Consider the following 23,653-nt stretch of genomic DNA (forward strand, 5'->3'; position numbering starts at 1 on the left):
ATTGATTGAAATATGTATTAACAGTTTGCAGAATTACAGTACATTTCAAGCACAAACTCAATACAAAGACTGTTAACTGTGAGTGGACGAACCCTTGTTCAATTCATCAAATAGACACTGGTGAAGACTGGCACCTGGGGTGTTTTTTTGTTTTGTTTTTCTGGGACGATTGGTAACTGATTTACTGCTGTTTCCAACATGACAGCCATGTAAACAGTGACACACACACACACACACACACACACACACACACACACACACACACACACACACACACACACACACACACACACACAGTCATTTACAGCTAAACATTGCTCTCAAAAATGTTTTTGAAGACATTTAAGCGAGAAATAGACGAAGCAGTAGGCCTATACCCGAAAATGTATTTTTAAAAAAAAAAGCTTTATTCACAAATTGTGGATTTATTTTTCCGTCTGCTGCAGTGCTGTAGCATTGGTAGGCCTACAGTAGTACTGTTTAGTCTCCCACTAGTCAACATAAAAGCTACTACTGTATATTCCAAACTTGGATTATAGGGATCCCATGGTATGACCATCAGAGGCCTAGAGATGGCAAAATAAAATATATTTTGCTGCTATTTTAATATGACAATTCTTACAATTGGTTAAGAGGCGGCTGCCTGCTAGGCTATACAGTGCACACACATACAGTACACAATTGCCCATATTCAAATTGTAGGTCCCATATTTGGATCACAGCAGGGCAGGGGCCAGGTGCAATAATACATACTTTATTTTGTATTATTTATAATTTTCACGTAGGGTTATTCAAGAAAAAGAGAATGCTATTTACCAGTTACCACTGACCAATAATCATTCGTAGAGAAATTCAAATTAGCCAACATTACATCCACAGGAGAGGGAAAATAAGAATTATTTAATTAATTCAAGATGTGTGCATTAGTGGATAGCGTGCGCGTGTGGGTGGCCTGGCTGCTGGTATCGGCCTGATTTGGTTTTCCAATCCTGGGTCTTTCTCCAGTTGTATATATAGCATAGGGTGAACACCAGACGCCTCCATTTGTTCGGGAAAATAGTTGTTTACAGTGGTTGCATTTATAGCTCAATATTTTGTGGTAGGGCCGAGTAGAGGGAGCCCACTAGAGGGGGCTGTTTACCACAATATGACAGGCCCGGCTAGCTCAGTCGGTAGAGCATGAGACTCTTAATCTCAGGGTCGTGGGTTCGAGCCCCACGTTGGGCGCATGATTTATGTTTACAAAAATGCCCTGGATGTATTAAATAAACAAAAAGCAAAAGACGATTATGTTGTGTGTTTACGGTGTATATTTCAAAATCACTGTCATGACTACTCTAATTAGAACATCATTGTTAGCTTACTGGGTACAATGTTTGTGGTCAGTTTTTTTCTAATTAGCAAACGTGACATAGCTCCATTTACATTACTTACTGTATTCCCTTCATACATACATGTATACATACGGTCACATACATATCTTAGAATCTTTTGTTACACTTTCAGCTTTCTCGTGCCAATAATGTGCAGCTGCAATATAAGACACCTGTTCCTCTGTATCGACCATCACTATCTGTTGGGAGGAGTAGGAAAGTATTGAAGAGTCCACATAAAGTCACTGCGTTGGCCGGGAATCGAACCCGGGTCAACTGCTTGGAAGGCAGCTATGCTCACCACTATACCACCAACGCTTACACTAATACAACTTTTATACTGAAAACAAAGAAACAATCAATTAATGCTAACAAACGTCCTGTTGCTTAACGAAACGTTTGTTTTACGTGCAGCAGACAGCCAAAACGACCGTGATGGGCTATTTCTGTGTATTGCACAGCAGTGTTTGCCCATTGTGTCTACAAAGTAACCTAAAGAGTGGGCGCCTTCATTCACTTCTTCCTTTGCAGACTGGGAACCTTTTGGAGATAAAACTGGCACCTGAGGTGGATTTTTTTGGGGAAGACTGGTCACTTCTCTGATTAACAAGCTGTACGTCGACTGTCGACCGACTGACCCAGTCAAAAACCCATTGGTAGACCTGAATTGTAACAGCTATACATTAACACAATTATTACAAAGTCAGCCTAAGACCCCTCCCCATATTTGTGTCAGAAGGCATTGAGAGCTGATTTAACCCTTTGGCTCCAGGAGGCAGCCATGCCAGATGTTTTGCTACACCACCAAAGGCATCACACTGGAATACAAGTCTATATGGCATCGATAATACATAATTTTATTTTTTGCATTGACATTGCATAGTGAATCAGTTAATCACTTTAAAAGTAAGGATGGATGGAAGTTTTAAAGCAGTTTTGTTGTTGGTTTCCATATAAAGTAAATTTCAACAAGAGGATACAGACACAAGTAGAGAAGAACATACAACGTGAATATCAAGACCTACTACTTACCTAGAATTCTAAACTTAAATACTCAAACCCTATGCCCCGCAGGGCTCCATAATAACATTTCTATTTTCACTCTAAATGAAATATCTTCGCTGAAAACAGCCAATCGAGCTCAAAACGTGTCGCATTGCAAGGCACTGTGAGCTTGTAGATCGGCTATTTTCTGCAGTTTCCACCAGAACACGGATGCTGGAGCTTAAGTGGTTAAAGGGGAATGTATCTTTAAAACATTTCAAATGTTGCTTACGATCCTTTTTAACGTACTTGTATTTTAATTCATTCATTGCTCATTTCAGTTTACAATATTTACATATAGGCCTACTTGTGTAATGATGCGCAGGAGCAGGATTTGAACCCACTCGCCAGACCGACACACAACCTGTCGTGCCAATAGGGCTGAGCCCGATTGGCAGGGCTGTTGTGGCCCGGGTCTTGGCTGGGTGCTACAATCCCCTAGTCCCCTAGTCACGTCCTGATTTGTAATTCCTGCATACGTCATTGCCCCACGGCATGACATTGTATCATGTAAGACATTTTGCGAGTAACATATGTGTTTATGAACAGCCAGTAAACAGTGTTTATCAATAGCCAAAAAAAAACTATATAGTGATAAACACTTACCAAAACATTTGATAAATTCCAAACATTTTCTAGGCCTGATTCATTTTCTTCCCCACATCATTTTCAGAGAACTTGACTTATTGAAACTCTTGTCATACTGTTTCAGGATAAATGTTTTACTTCAGTGTGGATACGACGCTGGTGTTTCTTAAGGGTACCTGACTCACTGAAACGTTTGTCACAGTATTTACAGAGAAAAGGTTTTTCTCCCGTGTGGACACGCTGGTGTGTCTTCAGGGAACCTGACTCACTGAAACTCTTGTCACAAAGTTCACACTGGAAAGGTTTTTCTCCAGTGTGGATACGACGCTCGTGTTTCTTTAGGTTACTTAACTGAGAGAAACCTTTTACACAATGTTTACAGTGGAAAGGTTTTTCTCCAGTGTGGACATGCAGGTGTGTCTTCAGGGAACCCGACTCACTGAAACATTTGTCACAGTATTTACAGAGAAAAGGTTTTTCTCCCGTGTGGACACGCTGGTGTGTGTTCAGGTGACTAGACACACTGAAACGTTTGTCACAGTATTTACAGTGAAAAGGTTTTTCTCCAGTGTGGACACTCTGGTGTCTGTTCAGGTCAGCTGACCTAATGAAACTCTTGTCACAGTGTTTACAGATGTGTGCTTTCTTTTCTGTGAAAATCAGCTGCTGTGTCTTAACTACTCCTGGTTGAGTTATTGTCTTACAGCGATGATGACTGGAAGATCTTGGTTGGTCAGTGTCTCCTTGTTTCTGGCTGGTTACAGGGTTAGTGATTCGCTGACTGGCTGCTGAGGGGATCAGTTCATTCCTCAGCATTTGGCAGTAGAGGTCGTTGTGGCTCTTCTTGGTGTGATTCAGGTAGAAGACTTGAGATGTGAAGGCCAATGAACATGCAGAACAAGCAATGACCTGAGTCTTGGAAGAAGTCTGGGAAGACTGGGACATCTCTCCTGAGAGTAAGAGAGAAGGTACTTAATAATTAATTCATAATAATAATAATAATAATAATACCAGTAAGACGGTGCTGAGGGTGAGATCGCGCTGAAACTACAGGTCTGGGAATGCCCATATATGGACCCTTTTTTTCCCACGTTTTCGGGGCGGGTAGGGCGAACAATGTGTGCTAATTAGTAAGGCCAGGTGGGGCCTCAGGCCAACCCAGTTAGGGCCCAGGTAGGGCCGGGCCTTAATTTTCTGGCCTGTTGAGAACTCCGGTTGCCGGGCTAAAAACTTTGGGGCGGACCCGACTTTGTATTTGCTATTGACAGGCCTGTCACAATTATTACATAATCGTCTAATCGCAATTATTTGAGATAATAGCAGTTATTTTTGCATGATGAAAAATACATTTTCAACTTTGTGGCATGTCGTAAGCTTGTAGATAAGCCATTTTAACTTTTTAGTATATAATTATTAAATATTTGGTGATCCAATAGGATCCAGCACCGATAGGATCCAGCACCGTGTAAAATGGTAAAAGGTGCATTTATATAGCACCTTTATCCAAGGCGCTTTACATTGATTGTGCATTACATTCACCCATTCATACACCGATGGGAGCGGAAACCATGCAAGGCACCAACTACTAGCACATCGGGAGCAATTAGGGGTTCAGTGCTGGGGGAGCCCGGGTTCGAACTGGCAACCTTACGGTTACCATCCAGGCACTCTACCCCTGAGCCACCGCCGCCGTGTACACGCCAGCACCAATCGGATCTCACCTTGTACCCGCTTCTCTAGACCAGAAACCACACAGGCTGGGCCAGGCTAGTAAGCTCCCAACTTTTTGACTCACTTTAGAGCTTGTTTATCTGCTATTTATGGCAAAGATGTTTAGTGTAGAGCAAAAACAGGAGGTGTCCTAGTATACTGTAGAGCCCTGGGGGATTCGGGTAGAGTATGTAGGGTTTAAGTGGTTAACAGCATACCTGCCAACCACATCAGACCACAGGAGGATAAGTAAGTAAGTACCAGCACCAGAAAGAAAGAATATAACTATTTAATTTCAAATAGTCTGTAATTTTGTTACAGAAGGCATCAGCTGATGCAAAGTTATGCATGTGATCGGATAGAGAGATGGGTCAGCTTGTTTTTCAATGACAATCTTTGTCCTCCCACATTTAGTGTCTTGTGTGATTTCAGTGTATTTAAAGCTGACTGACCTCCACTGGTCTCCTCCCACTCATCACTGTCCTCAGTGACTTCAGAGTCTGATTCAAGTTCAACTTCAATTCCAGAACAGTATGACAGGGTGTCTTCATCATCATCATCCTCTTCTTTTGTTGCTAGTAATGTCAACATTGACCCATCAGGCTCCCCTGGTCTTAGAAGTAGCTCCTCATGTTCCTCTTTAATGTGTGGAGACTCTGGTTCCTCCTGGAGCAGACTGGGGCTCTGCTCCTGTTCTGGAGAATCCTCCTCTTTACACACAACCATGTGCAGGATGTCTAGGAGCAGACAAATGACATTATAGACCACAAGGTGTTACAATGTTTAATTTGTATTAGTTGTTGAAGCACATTCATAGCGCAGCTAGCAAATGTATTGTATGTGATAAGAAGCTACCAAAATGGAAGAAAGAGAACAGTGAAACTTACTGAGGTTTGGCTGGTCTTCGGGTTCCTCCAGTTTCACTGAAACGGGTCTGGCTGGGTCTGGAGAGTTCATCTGCACCTGCTGTCTGGAGTCTGGACTCTACAGAGTCTGGAATGATACAATTAAAATCCCAGAGGTGTTTAGGATTAATTAAGACGAGAACCTATTTGGTCCATCAAACCACAAATGCAGTCCAATGCAATATATTATATTCCTTAACCAAATATTTATTTGACCATTTACGATACAGAGCCAGGCAATGGCATAACATGAAAAGTGCACTGTCTTGTCTGTCACATCACATGCAAAAGTAGAGATGTTTCTGTGACTACCAATGTGGGGGGGACTTTTCTAAACCGGCCCACATGTGCGTTTCTCGGCCACGCGAACGCGAACGCGCAATGATAGAACCGCAGAACTTCTGATTAATTATTAACTGTTAAGTTTAATTAATTAATTTCTTAACTGCGATTAATCAATTAAATATTACCATCCCAACTTGAGACCCTTTTAGAGTTAAACAGACATCCATCCATTTGTAGGTTGTGGCAGCTGCGCTCTCCCCTGCCATTTGAAGCTGCTGTTGTGTGAGCATTTTTTTCTTTTCCCCTTTTACCTCCCTTATGATGAATTCCTGTTCTTTTCTTTGACTATATAGAAGTGTATACTATATTTGTACGTCTCTAAATGTTTTGATGAATTGAACAAGGTGGACCCTCTTGTAAACAAGTGTAATGCTTAATTGGGTCGTCCACTCACAGTTAACAGTCTTTGTATTGAGTTTGTGCTTGAAATGTACTGTAATTCTGCAAACTGTTAATAAATATTTCAATCAATCAATCAATCAAGCAAGCATGCATGCATTACATTATGCATTACGTGGATGGTCATTCTAGGTCTGACACAATACTTATACAATTACAGCATGACAAATGTTTAGTTGGTAAATAAATAAGGATTCAATGCCTGGTGATGTGGTGAAACGACATGTAGCTCTCCAACTTCACTTGACAATCAAATTAATTAACAGTTTATTAACAAGTAATTAACATACTGTGGAGTGTGTGATCAGAGTACAAACCCTGCTCATGTAAGATTTCCTTCGCTTATGGTGGATTAGCCACTGTTATAAAACCGATGTAACTAGTCACACTCACTGACAACAACGTGCCAAGACATTGTATATAAATGCATGGTGCTGCAGCAGTACTGCTAAGAAGAGCTGGTTTGAGTTTACTGTAGCGGCTGTAGCTACAGAACACCAGACGCCCGGTTTGTTCGGGGGATAATAGTTACAGTGGTTGCATTTAGTGGTAGGGCAGAGTAGGTGGAAGCCCACTAGAGGGGGCTGTTTACCATGACTTAACAGGCCCGGCTAGCTCAGTCGGTAGAGCATGAGACTCTTAATCTCAGGGTCGTGGGTTCGAGCCCCACGTTGGGCGCATGCTTTATGTTTAAATTAGAACATAAAACACGTTATCGATATACATTTTACTCTATATTTTTTTTAACACTTTCTTTGCAAATGTAAACGTATGTTTACTCATGCCAATAATGTGCAGCTGCAATATAAAACATTTGTTTCGACCATCACTGTTGGGAGGAGTAGGAAATAAAAGTAAGGACACTATTTAAGAGTCCACATAAAGTCACTGCGTTGGCCGGGAATCGAACCCGGGTCAACTGCTTGGAAGGCAGCTATGCTCACCACTATACCACCAACGCTTACACTAATACAACTTTTATACTGAAAACAAAGCAATAATCAATCAAATAAACGTGACAGCAGCAAGGTAATTGTTCTTGATTTAATAATATCCACTAGTATGGTCCTTCTGTTGCAATTGTGTTCCATTTTAAAATATGAGTCAACAAAGACAAATGGAACATTTATTTGTTCATCTCATCTTACCTGCTGTGTTTCAGTGGTTGAGCTGCTTGCTACCAAACGTCCTCCTGCTGCTTAACAACAACACGTTTGTTTTACGTGCAGCAGTCAGTCAAAAACACAGTAAAATACTATTTCTGTGTATTACACAGCACAGCAGTGTTTCTGTCTTACATTATGTTCAGAACATAAACACAACACTGCATTGTGGGTAACTATGTCCCTCTTCTTCTGAGTTTCTGGCAGACTAGACTAGACGCCAGGTTGACGCATTGCTTCCCCCACTGTTGATCTTGGGTAGTGTACAATGGTAGTGTACCATTGTGCACGTACAAGGTAACCTGAAGACTGGACACTTCACTTATTTCTTCCTTTGCAGACTGGCAACCCTTTGGCACCTCAGGTGGATTTTTTGGGGTGGCGGGGGTCACTTCTCTTTTCCTCTTTCCCCTAGAACCCGGATGCTGGAGCGTAGTTAAAGGGGAATTCATCTTTAAAACATTTCAAATGTTGATTACGTTCGATTTTAACACTTATATTGAAATTCATTCATTGTTCATTTCAGTTTACAATATTTACATATATCTCCCCGTGTCTCCTAGTAGTAGGCCTATAGGTACCCTCACAAAAAACATGCAGTAATCCTGGTCTCATAGGCCCTCATTTATCAATCGAGTGTAAAATCTGCCCCAAATTCGAGTGTAGGATTCGTAGTACACCCACGTCGGGTCGGCATTTACAAAGTGATCGCAGACAGCTGTTTCTTCCTTAATTTCGTTCCGACGTTAATAAATGTGACGGCTGAAATCTATCTGGCACGCCCTATGAAATCAAGCCGCGCCCTCGGTTTTGCGACATGAACAACTGCAATACGACCTGGAAACCATGGTTACAGGGAAAAAAAGTTTCTGCTGCCCCCTCCCATACACACACACACACACACACACACACAGACGCACGCACACGCAACTTGTTGTATCTTAAATAAATAAACCTGCATGAATTAAATAAAGCTGTAGGACTACCCTGTCTGTTTCTCCTCTCGCTTCGCTTCCCTTGCTGCACGCCTCACCCCCCGCACGCACGCACGCACGCACATATCGCAATTTGCAAGCAACTGTCACTGTTAGTTGTATATTAAATTATTAAAGTCTTTATTAATTTAATATACAACAAGATATATTAGTGAACGAAAACCTGAACCTGTGAACCATGAATTATATAACAAATAGGCGCGCACGCGCTGCTGTTTTGCAAGGTGCATCTCCTGTCCTGTCTGTCTCTCTCTATCACTGTGGTCCGTCCGTGACACCGTGACCAATTGACCATGCACGTCCGACAGTCTATTTAAATTGCCTCGCTGTCAACTGTCAATTATATGAATATTGCAGCCAAAACCGTATAGCCTCATGTGGCACTGGACAGTGGTGTTGGTGTGGTGGGCTGCAGGCTGGCTTAGGCTATATACTATCTCCGATGCGTTCCCACTTGCGCTGGCACGGCACATTTGGCATTCGAGCGACGCGTCGGGTTTATTAAACGAGGAGGAGATTGCACATACTGTAACTCCAGAAAGACATCGGCCTGCTGTAGATTCGGCTACAGTAGGCTACCCAAGTTGGGACTCTCCGCAGCTTCAGCGCTGCACTATACTCTCCATGGAAATATTTCAGCACAGACAGCCCAAATCCTCGCATGTATGCGCTCATCATGCAAAACACTGTTTAAATGGCTTACGCATCTAACTTGCAACATTGTTTTTAAATGCGCGATTTTAATTGCTTGCTTGTAAAGTTGGAAATCTCCTACTAATTTCATATGACACAAAGACACATCGTTGATGTATTCCTTTCCTTTTTTTTCCTTTTTTACATTTAGCCCATATACATAGTTTTATATAAACATTTTAGGAGTGAATACATATGTTTCGATGCCTGTGACAGCCTCTCAGCTGGTCAAACAATGCTGCTCCGCTGTTCTACGACAGAAAAACAGGTGAGGACAAAGCGTACGACAGCTCCCGACCAGACGTGAGTTTTGTCTTGGCACAAGATCAAAATCAAACGTTGGCGCAAATCGTAAATGCCGAAAATTGCGGTAATTTCGGCGTACACCCATATTTTGGCGTACGCACGGTTGATAAATGAGGGCCATACTCTCTAAACTGCCTCCCCCTGGCCAGCCGGGGCGCCTGAGGGAGGGAAAAGGAACTGGTTGGAATAACGTGTTCCTTCCACGTGCTACATCCAACCGGGGAAACTCCCCCCTCTCAGCTGAAAAGAAGCGGCTTGGACTCCTCATGAATTGAAGGAAGCAAGAGGTCAGTCCGTTGAGTGTAGAGCCCAGGATTACATTAGATAATTGAATGCCACAGACGAATAACAGTCTAAGTCCACACTATTGATCCATAATGCATACATGATAGATAAGGGTTCAGGACAACGAGGCCTTTTCGTGGAGGGGTCAGAATGAAATTTGGACTTAAACTGTTTTTCGTCACTGGGTGAAGAAATGGGTTACAAAATCGTGGGATAAAAGTGCATTCAAATGTGACTCTTCGTTTCGCTTTTTCTGTGACGCTCATACCAGCTAACAATATTGTCTGGCATTGTTATCTGCCTTTCCTAATCATCACCTTTCCAATATTGTTAATAGCCCTAGTCTTACATACATTTCATGTTCCAAATACACAGCCATATATCAGTCCTATCAGAGCAGTTAACAGCAGTTAACAGACAGAATTTATTCCTAAGACTTTGAGTCAGATATTGTCAAATATAAAAACTTCCTTTAGGAACAGTCGATGTTTGGGAAGCACAAACATTATGGCGCACACAATTGACAGGTGTGTTGCGATTGGTGTTGGGTAATTGATCATACAACCTATTCTGTGTGCCCCATAGATTTGCGCTTCCTAAAGTTTTGATATGTTCAGTCCTGCACTCATTCCGGGCCCGTCGCCGGAGAGAATGTCGTCCGTGTGCAGCTCGTGGAAAAGTGGAGATATTTGACTAAATACACATTTTCTGACAGAACTTCCAAATTCATTTGAAACTTGTTCTAGTCCTCTTTTACTAGTCTTAGGAATTAATTATTGGATGGGTGCACAGGCATAAGTTTAAATGCAGACAAGGTCAGTCTGGTAACCGTGCACAGATAGGACCGATCTATGGCTGTGTATTTGGAATACATGAAATATGTATAAGATCATAGACATTCTAATCTAGGGCTATTAACTTGCAAATTTAGAATATTCACCTAATATTCAAACATGTATTCACCAAGTAAAACCAACTTACAGTTAGTTGATTTAAAATGTAGGCCTATTTGTGTGCTCGTGCTCCGGACAAGTGACTTGTGCCCGGACAAGTGAATGGGAAATGTACTGCATCAAAAAGTTAATGTCAAGCCCTGTATAGCCCTGTAAGTACATACGTTTTTAGCCTTTGCATACGCCTGCAAGGTCGTTGAGGCTAGTGCAAATGCTACGGCAAGTGCTACGGGCCAAGATGGAGTCTGAAGAGGTGAGTTTTCAGACCACGGCGGAAGATTGGGAGTGAGTCTGCAGTCCTGATTGCAATTAAGTTCATTCCATAGTTTTGGAGCCAGAAGGGACCCGGGAGAAGAGTCTGGGACATGTAGAGCGTTGTCCTGGCTGTTTTAGTGAATGTTCTGCCATCCCTCATCCAGTGGCGTTTCCAGGCATTACATTTTGGGCAGGCAAGAATTATATTTTGGACAGGCAAGATGTGTTAATTGTCGTCTCCCCGCGCACAATCGTAGCACTAAAGGTTTTCAAAGAGATATACCTGCTAGACGAGTAGTATACAAAGGCTGAAAGGCTTGCATTTACATTCCGATGGGTGATTGAGGGTCGCGCTCTACCGCGACGGCTAATCAGCTGTCCACTAATAGTTCTCATGTTTTGTTTTTGTCCTCTTTTTTTCTCATTGTATGGATTTTGGCCAGGCCAGAAATGGATTTGGACAGGCGGACACCTGCCCTCGCCTTATTGTAGATACGCCTCTGCCCTCATCTGAGCGCGCAAGGCGGTTTGTATAGGGTCCCACGAACTGGCGAGGCCAAACTTGGGTAATCTTAATTGCAGTACCAGAGTTGGCCACTTGGAACCTTTTGCTTCAAAAAAGCCCTCCCTGGTCCTGGGGGCTTGATCCCTCCCATAACAACAGTGATGTGGTCTGATGTCATGGGTCTCCATATATGGAGTAACAATAAACCGTTACCAATACCTATGCTGACCATGTATGTCCATATTGGGGCATAACGATCCTCGGTCATATCTCCATATATGGGTGGCTCAGGAGGCAGAGCAGGACGTCCAATGATCTGTGGGTGTTGGCTGGAAGGCTGCATTGAAATTCAACAGATCCAGTGGAATTTATTAAAGGAATGTGCGAGGATAAAAACCTCCAACCTGCAATCATCCATTGGCCATTTCAAGACCGTTCCTCAGTTCCTGTATGAACTGTTAACTCAATGGTCGCCAAGGACTTATTTAACTTATTTTTCATGATGTCCTGGAGCGCCAAGGACGTGTTTTTCGTGTTTTATAACATGGTAAAAAAAATATATATATATATATAAAATAAAATAAAAGATATATGGTGGCGGTCTGGGACTTTTGGCGCCCCCTGGTGGCGGTGAATGGTTAATGGTGACTGTGCAAATTGACTTTATTAAGGATGCATGGCAACGCTTTGTGTTGTGATGACATCAGACCAGAGCCCTGGACAGCATATAAAGAGTTTTAAAGAAGCCTTTAAGATGTCAACACCATTCAAAGAAAGAGAGGAATGTATAACCTACCAATGTTTGCCCTAAATATACTCTAAAAGCTCTTATTCAGCAGGAAAGCCGAACAAAACAACACCGCAATTAAACCTATAGGTTTGTTTAAATCTGACACGACTGGGCAGAACATAATCAATAATCTGGCTAAAAGTAATTCTATTCCATTTGACAAGCTGAAGAACCACGCACACCATACTTATAAAAACCTTTGAAACGGACAGTCAAAACCCCCCAAAAAAGGATAATTATTTTAGCCTAAACGTATTCCTGCAGGGCAGGCAAGCTGTGACAGGAACCACACCATTTGAAACTGACCACCATGTTCAGGAAGAACATAAAGAAAAATCCTGAGGTATTTAACAATGTGTCAGAGGGGCTGCGGCGTCTGTACCGGACCAAACTCCTCCCCCTGGAGAACACGTATCTATTCCATGAATTCCACTCCCCAGCGCTGGAAGACGCCCATTTCGACCAGAAGCCCATGGTGCTTCTGGTGGGCCAGTACTCCACCGGTAAGACCACCTTCATTCGACACCTGTTGGACCAGGACTTCCCCGGCATGCGGATCGGCCCCGAGCCGACGACGGACTCCTTCATCGCCGTGATGCATGGGGAACAGGAAGGGATGATACCGGGCAACGCTCTAGTGGTCGACCCCAAAAAGCCCTTCCGCAAGCTGACCTGTTTTGGAAACCAATTCCTGAATAGGTTCATGTGTGCGCAGATGCCTAATCCGGTCTTGGAGAGCATCAGCATCATCGACACCCCCGGGATCCTCTCGGGGGAGAAACAGAGGCACTGCAGAGGTTACGACTTTGCGGCCGTGCTGGAGTGGTTCGCCGAGCGAGTGGACCGCATCATCCTCCTGTTTGACGCTCACAAGCTGGACATCTCCGACGAGTTCTCCGAGGTCATCCGAGCCCTGAAGAACCACGAAGACAAGATGCGCGTGGTGCTCAACAAGGCCGACCAGATCAGCACCCAGCAGCTGATGAGGGTCTACGGCGCCCTCATGTGGGCCCTGGGCAAAATCATCAACACGCCCGAGGTGGTGCGTGTGTACATCGGCTCGTTCTGGGCCCAGGCGCAGATGGTCCCGGACAACAGGCAGCTGTTTGAAGCGGAGGAGCAAGACCTGTTTTTGGACATCCAGTCCCTGCCGCGCAACGCGGCCGTGCGCAAGCTCAACGACCTGATCAAGCGGGCCCGCCTCGCCACAGTGCACGCCCACATCATCAGTGCCCTGAAGAGCGAAATGCCCAGCGTGTTCCGGAAGGAGTCCAAGAAGAAGGAGCTCCTAGCCAACCTCGGCCTGATCTACCAGAAGATCGAGAAGGAGCATAAGATCTCGCGCGGTGACTTCCCCAACATCCACAAGATGCGCGAGCTGCTGGACGGCCAGGACTTCTCCAGGTTCCCGTCGCTGAAGCCCAAGCTGCTGCAGCGGGTGGAGGACATGCTGGCCAACGACATCGCCCGCCTCATGAGCATGGTGCGCCACGAGGAGGCCTCCATGCCCTGCCCGACGGTCAAGGGCGGCGCCTTCGATGGGCCCACGCGGGGGCCGTTCGGCCTGGGGTACGGCGTGGGCGCCAGCGAGGGCATGGACGACCAGGAGTGGGTGGTGAGCCGCGACAAGCCCGCCTACGACGAGGTCTTCCGCGCCCTCTCGCCCGTCAACGGGAAGGTGTCGGGCGCGGCGGCCAAGAAGGAGATGCTGAAGTCCAAGCTGCCCAACACGGTGCTCGGGAAGATCTGGAACCTGGCCGACATGGACAACGACGGCTACCTGGACGACGAAGAGTTTGCCCTGGCCAACCATCTGATCAAGGTCAAGCTGGAAGGCCACGAGCTTCCCGCCATGTTGCCCGAACACCTGTTGCCGCCGTCCAGGCGCACGCCGCTGCCGGGTGCCCAGAGCAGCCTGGAGAGCAGCCGCGTCACAGCCTAAAGGGGGCTACGCAATACGCATTGCGTATAGAAACGAAGTTCTAAACGCTTATTTCAACTCTGGCGGGGGGGCGGTGCGTGCAAGGGAGCACGAGCGCGGCAGTTTCCAGTCGCTAACGGGGATGTCTGACTTATGGACAGTCCCCGCTCCGCCTGCGACATACCTGGTTCAACCATGTCTTGCTCAAGGACACTTGAGCTTCACTTCAGCTAAAACTGACACTTCAGCTAAAACTGAGAACCTTCTGGCTCCCAGATGGTTGCTCTATACCTACTGAGTCACAATTCTCCAGAACGCCATGAGAATGGTGATCATTCTATACAATGATTATCAACCGATTATCATTTCAAGGACCCCAGTTTCATTGATATGATGCATTAGGCCACAGACCCCTATTTGATATTTTAAAAAAAACTCAATTGTGTGAGGTGAGGAGCACCTTTGTTTGCTCTTGTATGTCGGGCATAGACTTGGCTGCCACATGACGTCACAGGGGGTGGTGGGGGGCATGCTGATTTTCTTGGGACCTGCTTTTGGGGGGATCTTGAATAAGACAAACATTAAAAGTCCATAGACTTGGCTGCCACATGATGTCATGTCTGAAAGCCAGACGTTGGAAGTGTTACCTCTCCGAACCCCAATCTACACTGTATACAAGCTTCCGTATTCACTTAAATCTTGGAGTGTACAAATGGTTCCATTTGTTGAGTTTCAGACCCACGAGTGTTCTATTTGCACCCCTGGTAGTCCCCGGCCTGACGTTGAGAAACTGTGATTTAATACGCCTGTTTAATTAAACGCTTGAACCCTATAGTAACCCTATTTGGGGGGCGCATATACGGGAAAAATGCAAGCTCACAACATGGCCCTCCGCATTGTGAGCTTGTAGATCGGGAATTCTGGGTGAAGATATTCAGTATGACCCTGGGGACTCTGGCCAACTAAGTAAATAGGATTTGAGTGGCTAAGCAGTAACCTTTTTAGCTAATGATTTTGTTTTGTTTTAATATAAAAGGAACACAAAATGTGAAATTAGAGGTAGGCAAGTGATATTTTTTTGTTAAAACAAGTGTTAAATAGCTTTATATTCCAACAGTACTCATTGCTATAGTGTATATAGGAGTCTTTCCAGTCTTTCCTGCTCTGTAGAAAGCAGAAAGTACATTCCCGCATCGGGACACCAATGTCATCCATTCAGGAGTGACCTAACGTAAAGTGTTTAGTGAAGTGTTTGATACTAACCTTCTCCTTCTACAGTCTGACTTTGTCTACTCTTAATAGTTGGGATTAAATTGTGATTTATAAACTGCTTAATTAAATTGAAACCTCCATTCGTAAAGGATAATATTTATATTTTAGTGGGGCGGTGGTGCCTCAGGGGTTAGAGTGGCCGGGTGGTAACCACAAGGTTGCCAGTTCAAACCCCGGGCTCCCCCAGAGTTAGTGTCGAAGTGTCCTTGAGCAAGACCCTGAATTGTTCCTGATGTGCTGGTTGGTGCCTTGCATGGTTTCTGCCGCCATCGGTGTATGAACGGGTTAATGTAATGCACCCGTTCTATATAAACGCACCATTTACCATTTATTGTATTGCTTCGTGTCGTGTTTTGAGCCACGCTTCGAGCTTGAGGACCTGCGGGGAAAAAACACAAGTATAATGGAGATAGGTTTCTGCCCGACAACAACGTTATGAAAGTTGTACTTTAAGTACAGTAAACGCACTTACGTTACTTTCCACCACTGCATGAATAAGTCTGCTGTCTCCCTGGTGCATGTAATGGTTGTGTGGGAAGAATTGATTGTCTTCTCCCTGAAGAAGAGCTGCATGGTAAAGCTCTGAGTACAGATGATAATGGATCTCTCCCTCTCTCTCTCCCGAGGCTTCTGGTGTTTCTGGTGCCTTCAGAGGAACAGGGGGCCTCTTTTCTCCATAAGAGACATTAAAGATGACAAACACGTGCGCGTGACGTCATTGCAGTAGTGTACCGCCAATGCAACACTGGTAATGACGTCATGCCATGATGACATCATGATGCAGACGTCACATCAATAGAGCTGGCCCCGCAGCAACTATACCGCTGATAATTCGATTTACACCCAACACCTGGTCTTCTCCAGTGACGTCACACCACTGATGATGTCTCCGAGAGTATAAAAAGTTTGGGTTCTTCCCACTTTTCTCTCTGGAACACAAGTTGCAATTCTATATCCTTGGAGATATATTGTACATCAACTGTGTTTCTTCAATATTTACACCCATAATAAAGTGAATTCAAATAAATGCAGTCTGTTCGCCGGGGAGGAAGCGTGGCGACCGGACTGCTGTGCCTGCTCACGTTGTGCCTCTGGGACGCGGTCGCCGGCTACAAGCCCGTGATCATAATCCACGGACTGTTCGACGGCCCGCGCGACTTCGGGACCCTGCGAAAGTTCATCGAGGACGCTCACCCGGGAACGGACGTGTCGGTCGTCGACCTGTTCGACGGCAGCGGCAGCTTGCAGCCGCTGTGGAAGCAGGTGGAGGGCTTCAAGGAGGCCGTCGTCCCCATCATGCGGAACGCCACCGACGGCGTCCACCTGATCTGCTACTCGCAGGGCGGGCTCATCTGCCGCGGGTTGGTCTCCACGCTGCCCGACCACAACGTCCACGCGCTCATCTCGCTGGCCTCGCCGCAGGCCGGGCAGTACGGCGACACGGACTACCTGACGCACGTGTTCCCGCGCTTCGTCAAGGCCAACATGTACCGCCTGTGCTACACGCGGCTGGGCCAGAAGGTGTCCTTCTGCAACTACTGGAAGGACCCGCACCAGAGGGAGGCGTATGCCAGCGGCAGCGACTACCTGGCCCCGCTCGACGGCGAGAGGCCTCACGCGGACGCCGCCGCGTGGAAGGAGAACTTCCTGAAGGTCAGGAAGCTGGTGCTGATCGGAGGCCCCGACGACGGTGTGGTCACGCCCTGGCAGTCCAGCCTGTTCGGCTTCTACGGCGACGGCCAGAGCGAGAGCGTGGTGGAGATGCGGCGTCGGGACGCGTACGCGACGGACGCGTTCGGCCTGAAGACGCTGGCGGCCCGGGGCGACCTGGAGGAGTTCTCCGTGTCCGGAGTGAAGCACGTGTGGTGGCACCACAACGAAACGGTGTTCCGCACATGCATGGAGAAGTGGCTGGTGTAAGTAAGCCCGGGATGGGGATCTAATAGCGGCATGCACTCATGGCGGATCCACGTCATAGGTCACTGGCGTCATCTATCACGTGTACGACTCCAGATTTGGGCGAGGCTTCAGTGTGATCGCATGGGCGTTGACTTCCATTACAAAATAGAAGTTGTAGTAGTGGCCCAGAGCCTTCTCTCGATAGAGAGTTGCGTCACCTCCGTTCACTTCATCGGGCCAGGTCCAATGGCGGCTCCTCTACATAGACTTCTATTGTCTGGTGAATAGTGACAGGCTTTGTCACTGAACTGAGAGTTTACGGAATGCACTGGAGTCTATGAGCGTTTGTCACTATTTCGAGTTACATTGAACCACGTGACCGGCACTGTTTTTCTGCCCCCTTGTCTCTAATACCGGTATTAAGCTCTGGTAGTGGACTACTACAGGCCAGGGCAGCATTTAGACAAGGTTTGGTACTGATTGGTGCAGCGGGGTCTGCCTTGTTGGCTCTGGACAGACACACAACACAGACCCTGTCATAGACAGCGAGGCCTCCTGCAAAAGCGCAATGTACGCCAAATAGTTATAGGTTCTATGTTAGCCTATTTATTGGATGCTAATCACTCCGGCCTTTTGTGAGATCAGCTCTGGGTGGATACACTCTAATACATTGTTTCCAAAACAGTGAGTTGGGAGTCTTGGGACCCATCCGTGGGTCACAGACACATTTTTATAGGTCACTCACGATGTCACGAGTCACGACTCAAGTAAAAATGCCATTTTATTTTCCTACATGAAATTCTTTTAGAATACTTATGTTAACAAACAAATGAAAAAAGAAACTATATATATATATGAGAAGCAGTGAAAAGAGCCAATCTACAAGCTCGCAACGTTCTGCCAAGCGACGCATTGTGCGCATGTAGATCTGCTATTTTCACTAGTCTAGTTTGGGTCCCGGGCAAGGGATCCGATCGGTGGTATGCCGACGGAGCATTAGTCCGACATGCGGGAACAACGGTCGGACTAGCGCTCGAACATGCGCTGCTCCCGTGCTTGTGGTTATGCTTAGGTTAGGGTTTGAGGTATAGGTTGTCGGCCAAACGACTAATCTCTCTTAAGGGTCTCGACCTGAAGAGTTTGGGAACCACTGCTGTAATTATTACTGTAACCACTGCTGTAATTATTACTGTAACCACTGCTGTAATTATTAGAGCACTTAGTTTCCAAAATTCTCAGGTCCAATAGACCAGTGGTTCTCAAACTGTGAGCCGTGAGGGCCCCCAAATAATTGACAAAAACACAAAGATTTTTAACCCATTTCGGCCTGACCTCGAAATTTAAAAAAATAATCTTCTAAATCCTCCAGTTTTCTGAAATAAATATTTTCACGATTTTTCAAAAATAGCAGACCTACAAGCTCATAGCGCGCCACCAATAGCTAAATTATAACATAATGTTTAAAACACCAAAAGGGGTTCCCGCCCAAAATGGGTTAAGATTGTAATCATAATTTAACATAAAAAAGTTAATTATTTAGTTTAGTTTACTCATTACACTCCCTTGTGATACAAATAAATAACAACAACATCCCACTGATGCAAGCCGGAACGATGGACAATTGACTGGTCAAAATCACCTGGGAATCAGCTATTTTTGAATAGAAAAAGTATAAAATATGGATTATTAAACAAATTGTGATGCTAAGCTCACAACATGCTGCGATGCAAGCTTCTTTCCCAATTTCCTCAAATGCCCCTTCTTGAGTTAAATTGACCACATCCAATGAAACACCAAACAGGACAGTCTTGTAGAAAAGCAGGGATGTGGGCAGGGAAACAAACATCTTCTATGATGTCAGCAACAGTCTGTGTGAAAATCACCCGACGTTGGTGTTCTAGGGCAGGGGTTCTCAACGTTTTTGGCTGGGGACCCCCGGAAATGCATTTGTGTTGTGAGCTCGGCTATTTTCAAATTGTACTATTTTTGTTGGGGACCCCCTGGAAGGGAATCCAAGGGACCCCTTGGTGGTCCCCAGACCCCACTTTGAGAACCACTGGCCTATGTAAACATTAAATTAATGAATACTTAAACTGTAGGCCTACAAACCTTGTTTGAAATAATGTCAACGTAGGCTACATATTATTTTCCAAAATCATACACCTGCTCAGCTCCACCCACTTTCAAGCGGTAAATGTTGTTTTTTGTTTTTGGTGTAAGAAATGTAGGCTACAGCGATATCGTCATAAAATGAAGGCCGCACGCAATGTGTACTGTTAACCCAATCATTCAGTTATGGTGCACTTCACAATGTGACTTACATAAGATGTCCACTAGAGGACGCCATTGTCTTCAGAATACAGCCGTGATTCAGTGTGGCATGGCTTAGTCTCTGAATGCAAAAGACAGCATGTGAGCAAAAGTATTCTATTCTATTCCATCCATCCATCCATCCATCCACCCACCCACCCACCCACCCATCCATCCATCCATCCATCCATCCACCCACACCAATTCAATATCAAGGTTGAAAATAATTAATTGTTGCCATTGCATTTCAGCAGTCATATTTCACATCATGCATTTCAAGAATAAAAATACAATAATTGTGAAATTACAGAACGGGGTCATTAATCCATGCTCCATCCCGCTGGCAATGCTAACGGGAAGGGGGCCAGGGTAGCACCCTGTAGGACTCCATGAGTTAGTCTAATTCACACATAGTCACACCATCTTGGGTCGCACCCTGGGCTTGAGTCCGACTATTAGCTTGCCTCTATTATAACTTACAATTACAATTTAGGCATTTAGCAGACACTCTTAATCCAGAGTGATTTACAGTAAGTGACAACAACACAAGGTAATACATCAAGATCATAAGTAAACTATTGATTGATTGATTGATTGATTGAAAATTGTATTAACAGTTTGCAGAATTACAGTACATTTCAAGCACAAACTCAATACAAAGGCTGTTAACTGTGAGTGGACGACCCAATTAAGCATTACACTTGTTTACAACAGGGTCCACCATGTTCAATTCATGTTCAATCCATGTTCAATTCATCAAAAAGAACTAAGAACCTATCATTTGTCTAAGCCGTATAATATCTGTACAATGGAACTATAAGTAGGCTATACACTATAAAATGCTATAGAATGCCAGATCAATAATGACCTGGTATCTGTCTACGTATCTAAATGACATATTTTAGCCTTTGCAGAAGCCTGCAAGGCCGTCGAGGCTAGGGCAAGAGCTACGTACTGAGTTGGAGTCTGAAGAGGTGAGTTTTCAGACAACTATTATCTGAACCGTCTTCTTGGGAACTCCATAAGCCCCGGAGAATGTTCAGAGGGTTTCCCCCGTTCATGTTGTCCATGAGCTGTTTGATACAAAGCACCCTCTCCCCATGGCGTGCGTGCGTACGGTGTCAAAAAGCTTCCTGGAAGTCAATGAAGGTGATCACGGCTGACAGGTCCCCCTCCACTATATCCTCCTCAGAGCCACTTGTAAGATCGGCCATTTTCAAACGGCCGAAATTAAGTAAATGGTAAATGGTGCATTTATATAGCGCCTTTATCCAAGGCGCTTTACATAGACTGTGCATCAATTCACCCATTCACTCACACATTCATACACCAATGGCGACAGAAACCATGCAAGGCACTAGCCAGCACATCGGGAGCAATTTGGGGTTCAGTGTCTTGCTCAAGGACACTTCGACACTAACTCTGGGGGAGCCCGGGTTCGAACAGGCAACCTTGCACCCGTGAGCCACCGCCGCCCGTAGTAGTTTATATCAATGTTTTGTAATAATAATCAAAATCTAGTAGAAGTAAAAGTATTGGAAATTGGAAATACTCCAGTAAAAGTACCTCAAAATGGTGCAGTAGCCTACTTGAGTAAATGTACTTTCCACCACCGCATACTGGTGGAATCAGTACTTTCCATGTGTATGTATATGTTTTTAATGCTTTGTTTCCTAATGGAAGGTATACTGTTTGCTTGTTTTGCTTTATGTTTTCATGTGGGGACTGCGGACGAGAATGAGCATTTTTGCTAAATCCGGTACATTGCATGTATGTAATTAATATGCATTGTCCCGTCTAATATAAGCAAATAGAGTACAGTAAGTAAAGTACAGGTGGAATCAGTAGCTCCATTGTCTCCATCAGTCCCGTGTGTTTTTTTCTTTTTAACTCGCGGAGAGGGAGAACACATCGGTGACACAACAAGCGAAGTGCAGCCATGTGTGTATTTAGCCTACCTCATCATGTCCAGGGAGCCGCTCGTTTGGAGCGTCCACAAGGAGAGCCGGCTGGCCGGGGGCTTAACCCATTTAGGACTGACGTCGAAATAAATACAAAATTAAGTATTCTGAAAGAATGTGCCGCATTTTCAACGATTTTTCCAAAATATCAGACCTACAAGCTCGTAGCGCGCCACTCGGTGGCGCGCTACGAGCTTGTAGATCTGATATTTTTCAATAGCTAAAGTATAACATAATGCTTAGTTAAAACACCAAAAGGGGTTCCCGTACAGAAGGCCTTAACCCATTTAGGACTGAGAACAGAGAAAAAATGGAGAAAAAATAGTATTAAAAAAAAGGCAAAGTATAGTTTAGGGATAAGGGGTTTAGCATGGACGAAAATAGAGCCCAGAGTCTACAAAATGTCCTCGAAAATCATCCTGACAGTTTCCTGAAAAACCTACGTTTCTACAGGTATGTCAGTGGTGCTCAAACTATTTCATGTCAACGACCCCAGAAATGATATGTAATTGCATGGCCGCATCTGAAAATTTGTTGTTCCAGGGATCCCCCCCCCCCCCCCGGAAGCAAAGATATGAGTTAAAAACGTTCGCTGTGAAAGAATATATATTCAAAGATTGGCATTTTCAAAAATAACAGATGCACAAGCTCGTAGCTCGGCACTCGGTGCCGCGCTACGAGCTTGTAGATCTGCTATTTTTCAACAGCTAAAAGTAAAAAAAAAAAAAAGGTTAAACGCTGAAGCGACACGGATGCGTTCCCCGTCCTAAATGGCTTAACGACGCTAATCGGGACATTTAATTGGCGGAGGTGGCATGTTCCATTACGGGGCGGGTCGGCCTGGCCCGCTTGGCCACGTCGAAGCTGTCCTCAACAAGGGGGGAGGGGGGGGGGGGGGGGTTGTGGTGGGACGGACTGACTGACTGACTGACTGACTGACTGACTGACTCCCCGAATACCTGCCCGAGTCACTGTCATGTCAGACGTTGTCAAATTACTCCCAATAAACTTCCCCATTAGTTCAGCGGGGTTTTGCGTTTCACCCAAGGTGTGCGTGTGTGTGTGTGTGTGTGTGTGTGTGCGCGTGCAAGTGCACGCTTGCCCTGGCGCTCACTGTAAATTGCTCAGTGGGTTGTTTTTAATGGGATTATAATGACAGTTATGGTTTACTAGAATGATGTTTGGGACTTTTACGAGGTGTGAGTGAAGGGGCGGCCCAGGGCCGCGGTCATAAAGGGGCGGGAGGAATGTTAATTGGTGGAGGCCGCCCTTTGTTCTGGGGCGTCTCGCGCACAACCGCGCTTCTGTTGCGGCCCGTTAAAGACCGCTGCAGCCAAACTGATTTAGAAACTGTGATTTCCCCCCCCCCCTTAAAAAAAAGAAATCTACCACCCACCTCACAATTCCTCCTGCTCCACCCACGCTCCTTATAACACCCACACATGCAAGCATGGCATGCGCACACACACACACACACACACACACACACACACACACACACACACACACACACACACACACACACACACACACACACACATCACACACACACACACACACACACACACACACAGGCTAACCTTTGTATTACTATATGCTTGTGAAGACATCAACATTTGAAGGCCAATAAATGCCAATTCAACTCCTTGCAACGAAACCACTTCAAGGTCAACCGCGCCAATGCATGCAACTCCTTGCAACTGCCATTTCGATAACGTTTTGGGCTTAAAGATGGAAATAACTGATCTACAAGCGCACAGCGCATTCTACAATACATTGGCCTTCACAAGCAATCCAAGCAAAGCATAAACCCATCCTACACATGATATAACCCACCTAATCTATATAACCTATCCCAGGCCCCCAGAGCGGCTGGGAAACGCCCCACCCTACTGGCCAAAGCAGGAACTGCAGGCAGGTGAAGTATACATGCACGAGCAAATTAAGAACGCGCTGCAGCTGCTGGGGTTTAAGTTTAACA

At 45.2% G+C, this 23,653-nt stretch overlaps 3 protein-coding genes across 3 annotated transcripts; 2 read left to right on the top strand and 1 right to left on the bottom strand.

The window, feature by feature from the left end:
* Positions 1-2,272: 2,272 nt before the first annotated feature.
* On the bottom strand, positions 2,273-7,659 carry LOC306928565 (uncharacterized protein). Its single transcript, XM_079508797.1, has 4 exons — positions 7,513-7,659; positions 5,603-5,708; positions 5,168-5,452; positions 2,273-3,955 (listed from the first exon to the last, which is right to left on the bottom strand). Exons 2-4 carry the CDS (start codon positions 5,670-5,672, stop codon positions 3,126-3,128), a joined length of 1,185 nt encoding a protein of 394 aa, XP_079364923.1. The 5' UTR covers positions 5,673-5,708; positions 7,513-7,659; the 3' UTR covers positions 2,273-3,125.
* A 4,960-nt stretch (positions 7,660-12,619) lies between these two features.
* Positions 12,620-14,251, top strand: LOC306928849 (EH domain-containing protein 1-like; the record flags this gene model as incomplete). The annotated part of the gene is made up of 1 exon (XM_079509121.1): positions 12,620-14,251. The coding sequence occupies one exon, from the start codon at positions 12,620-12,622 to the stop codon at positions 14,249-14,251; it is 1,632 nt and encodes a 543-aa protein (XP_079365247.1).
* Positions 14,252-16,528: 2,277 nt separating this feature from the next.
* On the top strand, positions 16,529-17,422 carry LOC306928850 (lysosomal thioesterase PPT2-A-like; the record flags this gene model as incomplete). The annotated part of the gene is made up of 1 exon (XM_079509122.1): positions 16,529-17,422. The coding sequence occupies one exon, from the start codon at positions 16,529-16,531 to the stop codon at positions 17,420-17,422; it is 894 nt and encodes a 297-aa protein (XP_079365248.1).
* Between the last annotated feature and the right edge of the window lie 6,231 nt (positions 17,423-23,653).

This window comes from Electrona antarctica (genome assembly GCF_951216825.1).
Source record: "Electrona antarctica genome assembly, chromosome: 8".
Taxonomy (NCBI): domain Eukaryota; kingdom Metazoa; phylum Chordata; class Actinopteri; order Myctophiformes; family Myctophidae; genus Electrona; species Electrona antarctica.

Excerpts from the sequence above, each read along its gene's own strand:
- LOC306928565 (XM_079508797.1), bottom strand. The coding sequence starts at position 5,672 with ATGAACTCTCCAGACCCAGCCAGACCCGTTTCAGTGAAACTGGAGGAA. Across the intron at positions 5,453-5,602 it reads CGAAGACCAGCCAAACCTCA|ACATCCTGCACATGGTTGTG; the intron begins GTAAGTTTCACT and ends GTCTGCTCCTAG. Across the intron at positions 3,956-5,167 it reads GTGGGAGGAGACCAGTGGAG|GAGAGATGTCCCAGTCTTCC; the intron begins GTCAGTCAGCTT and ends TCTTACTCTCAG.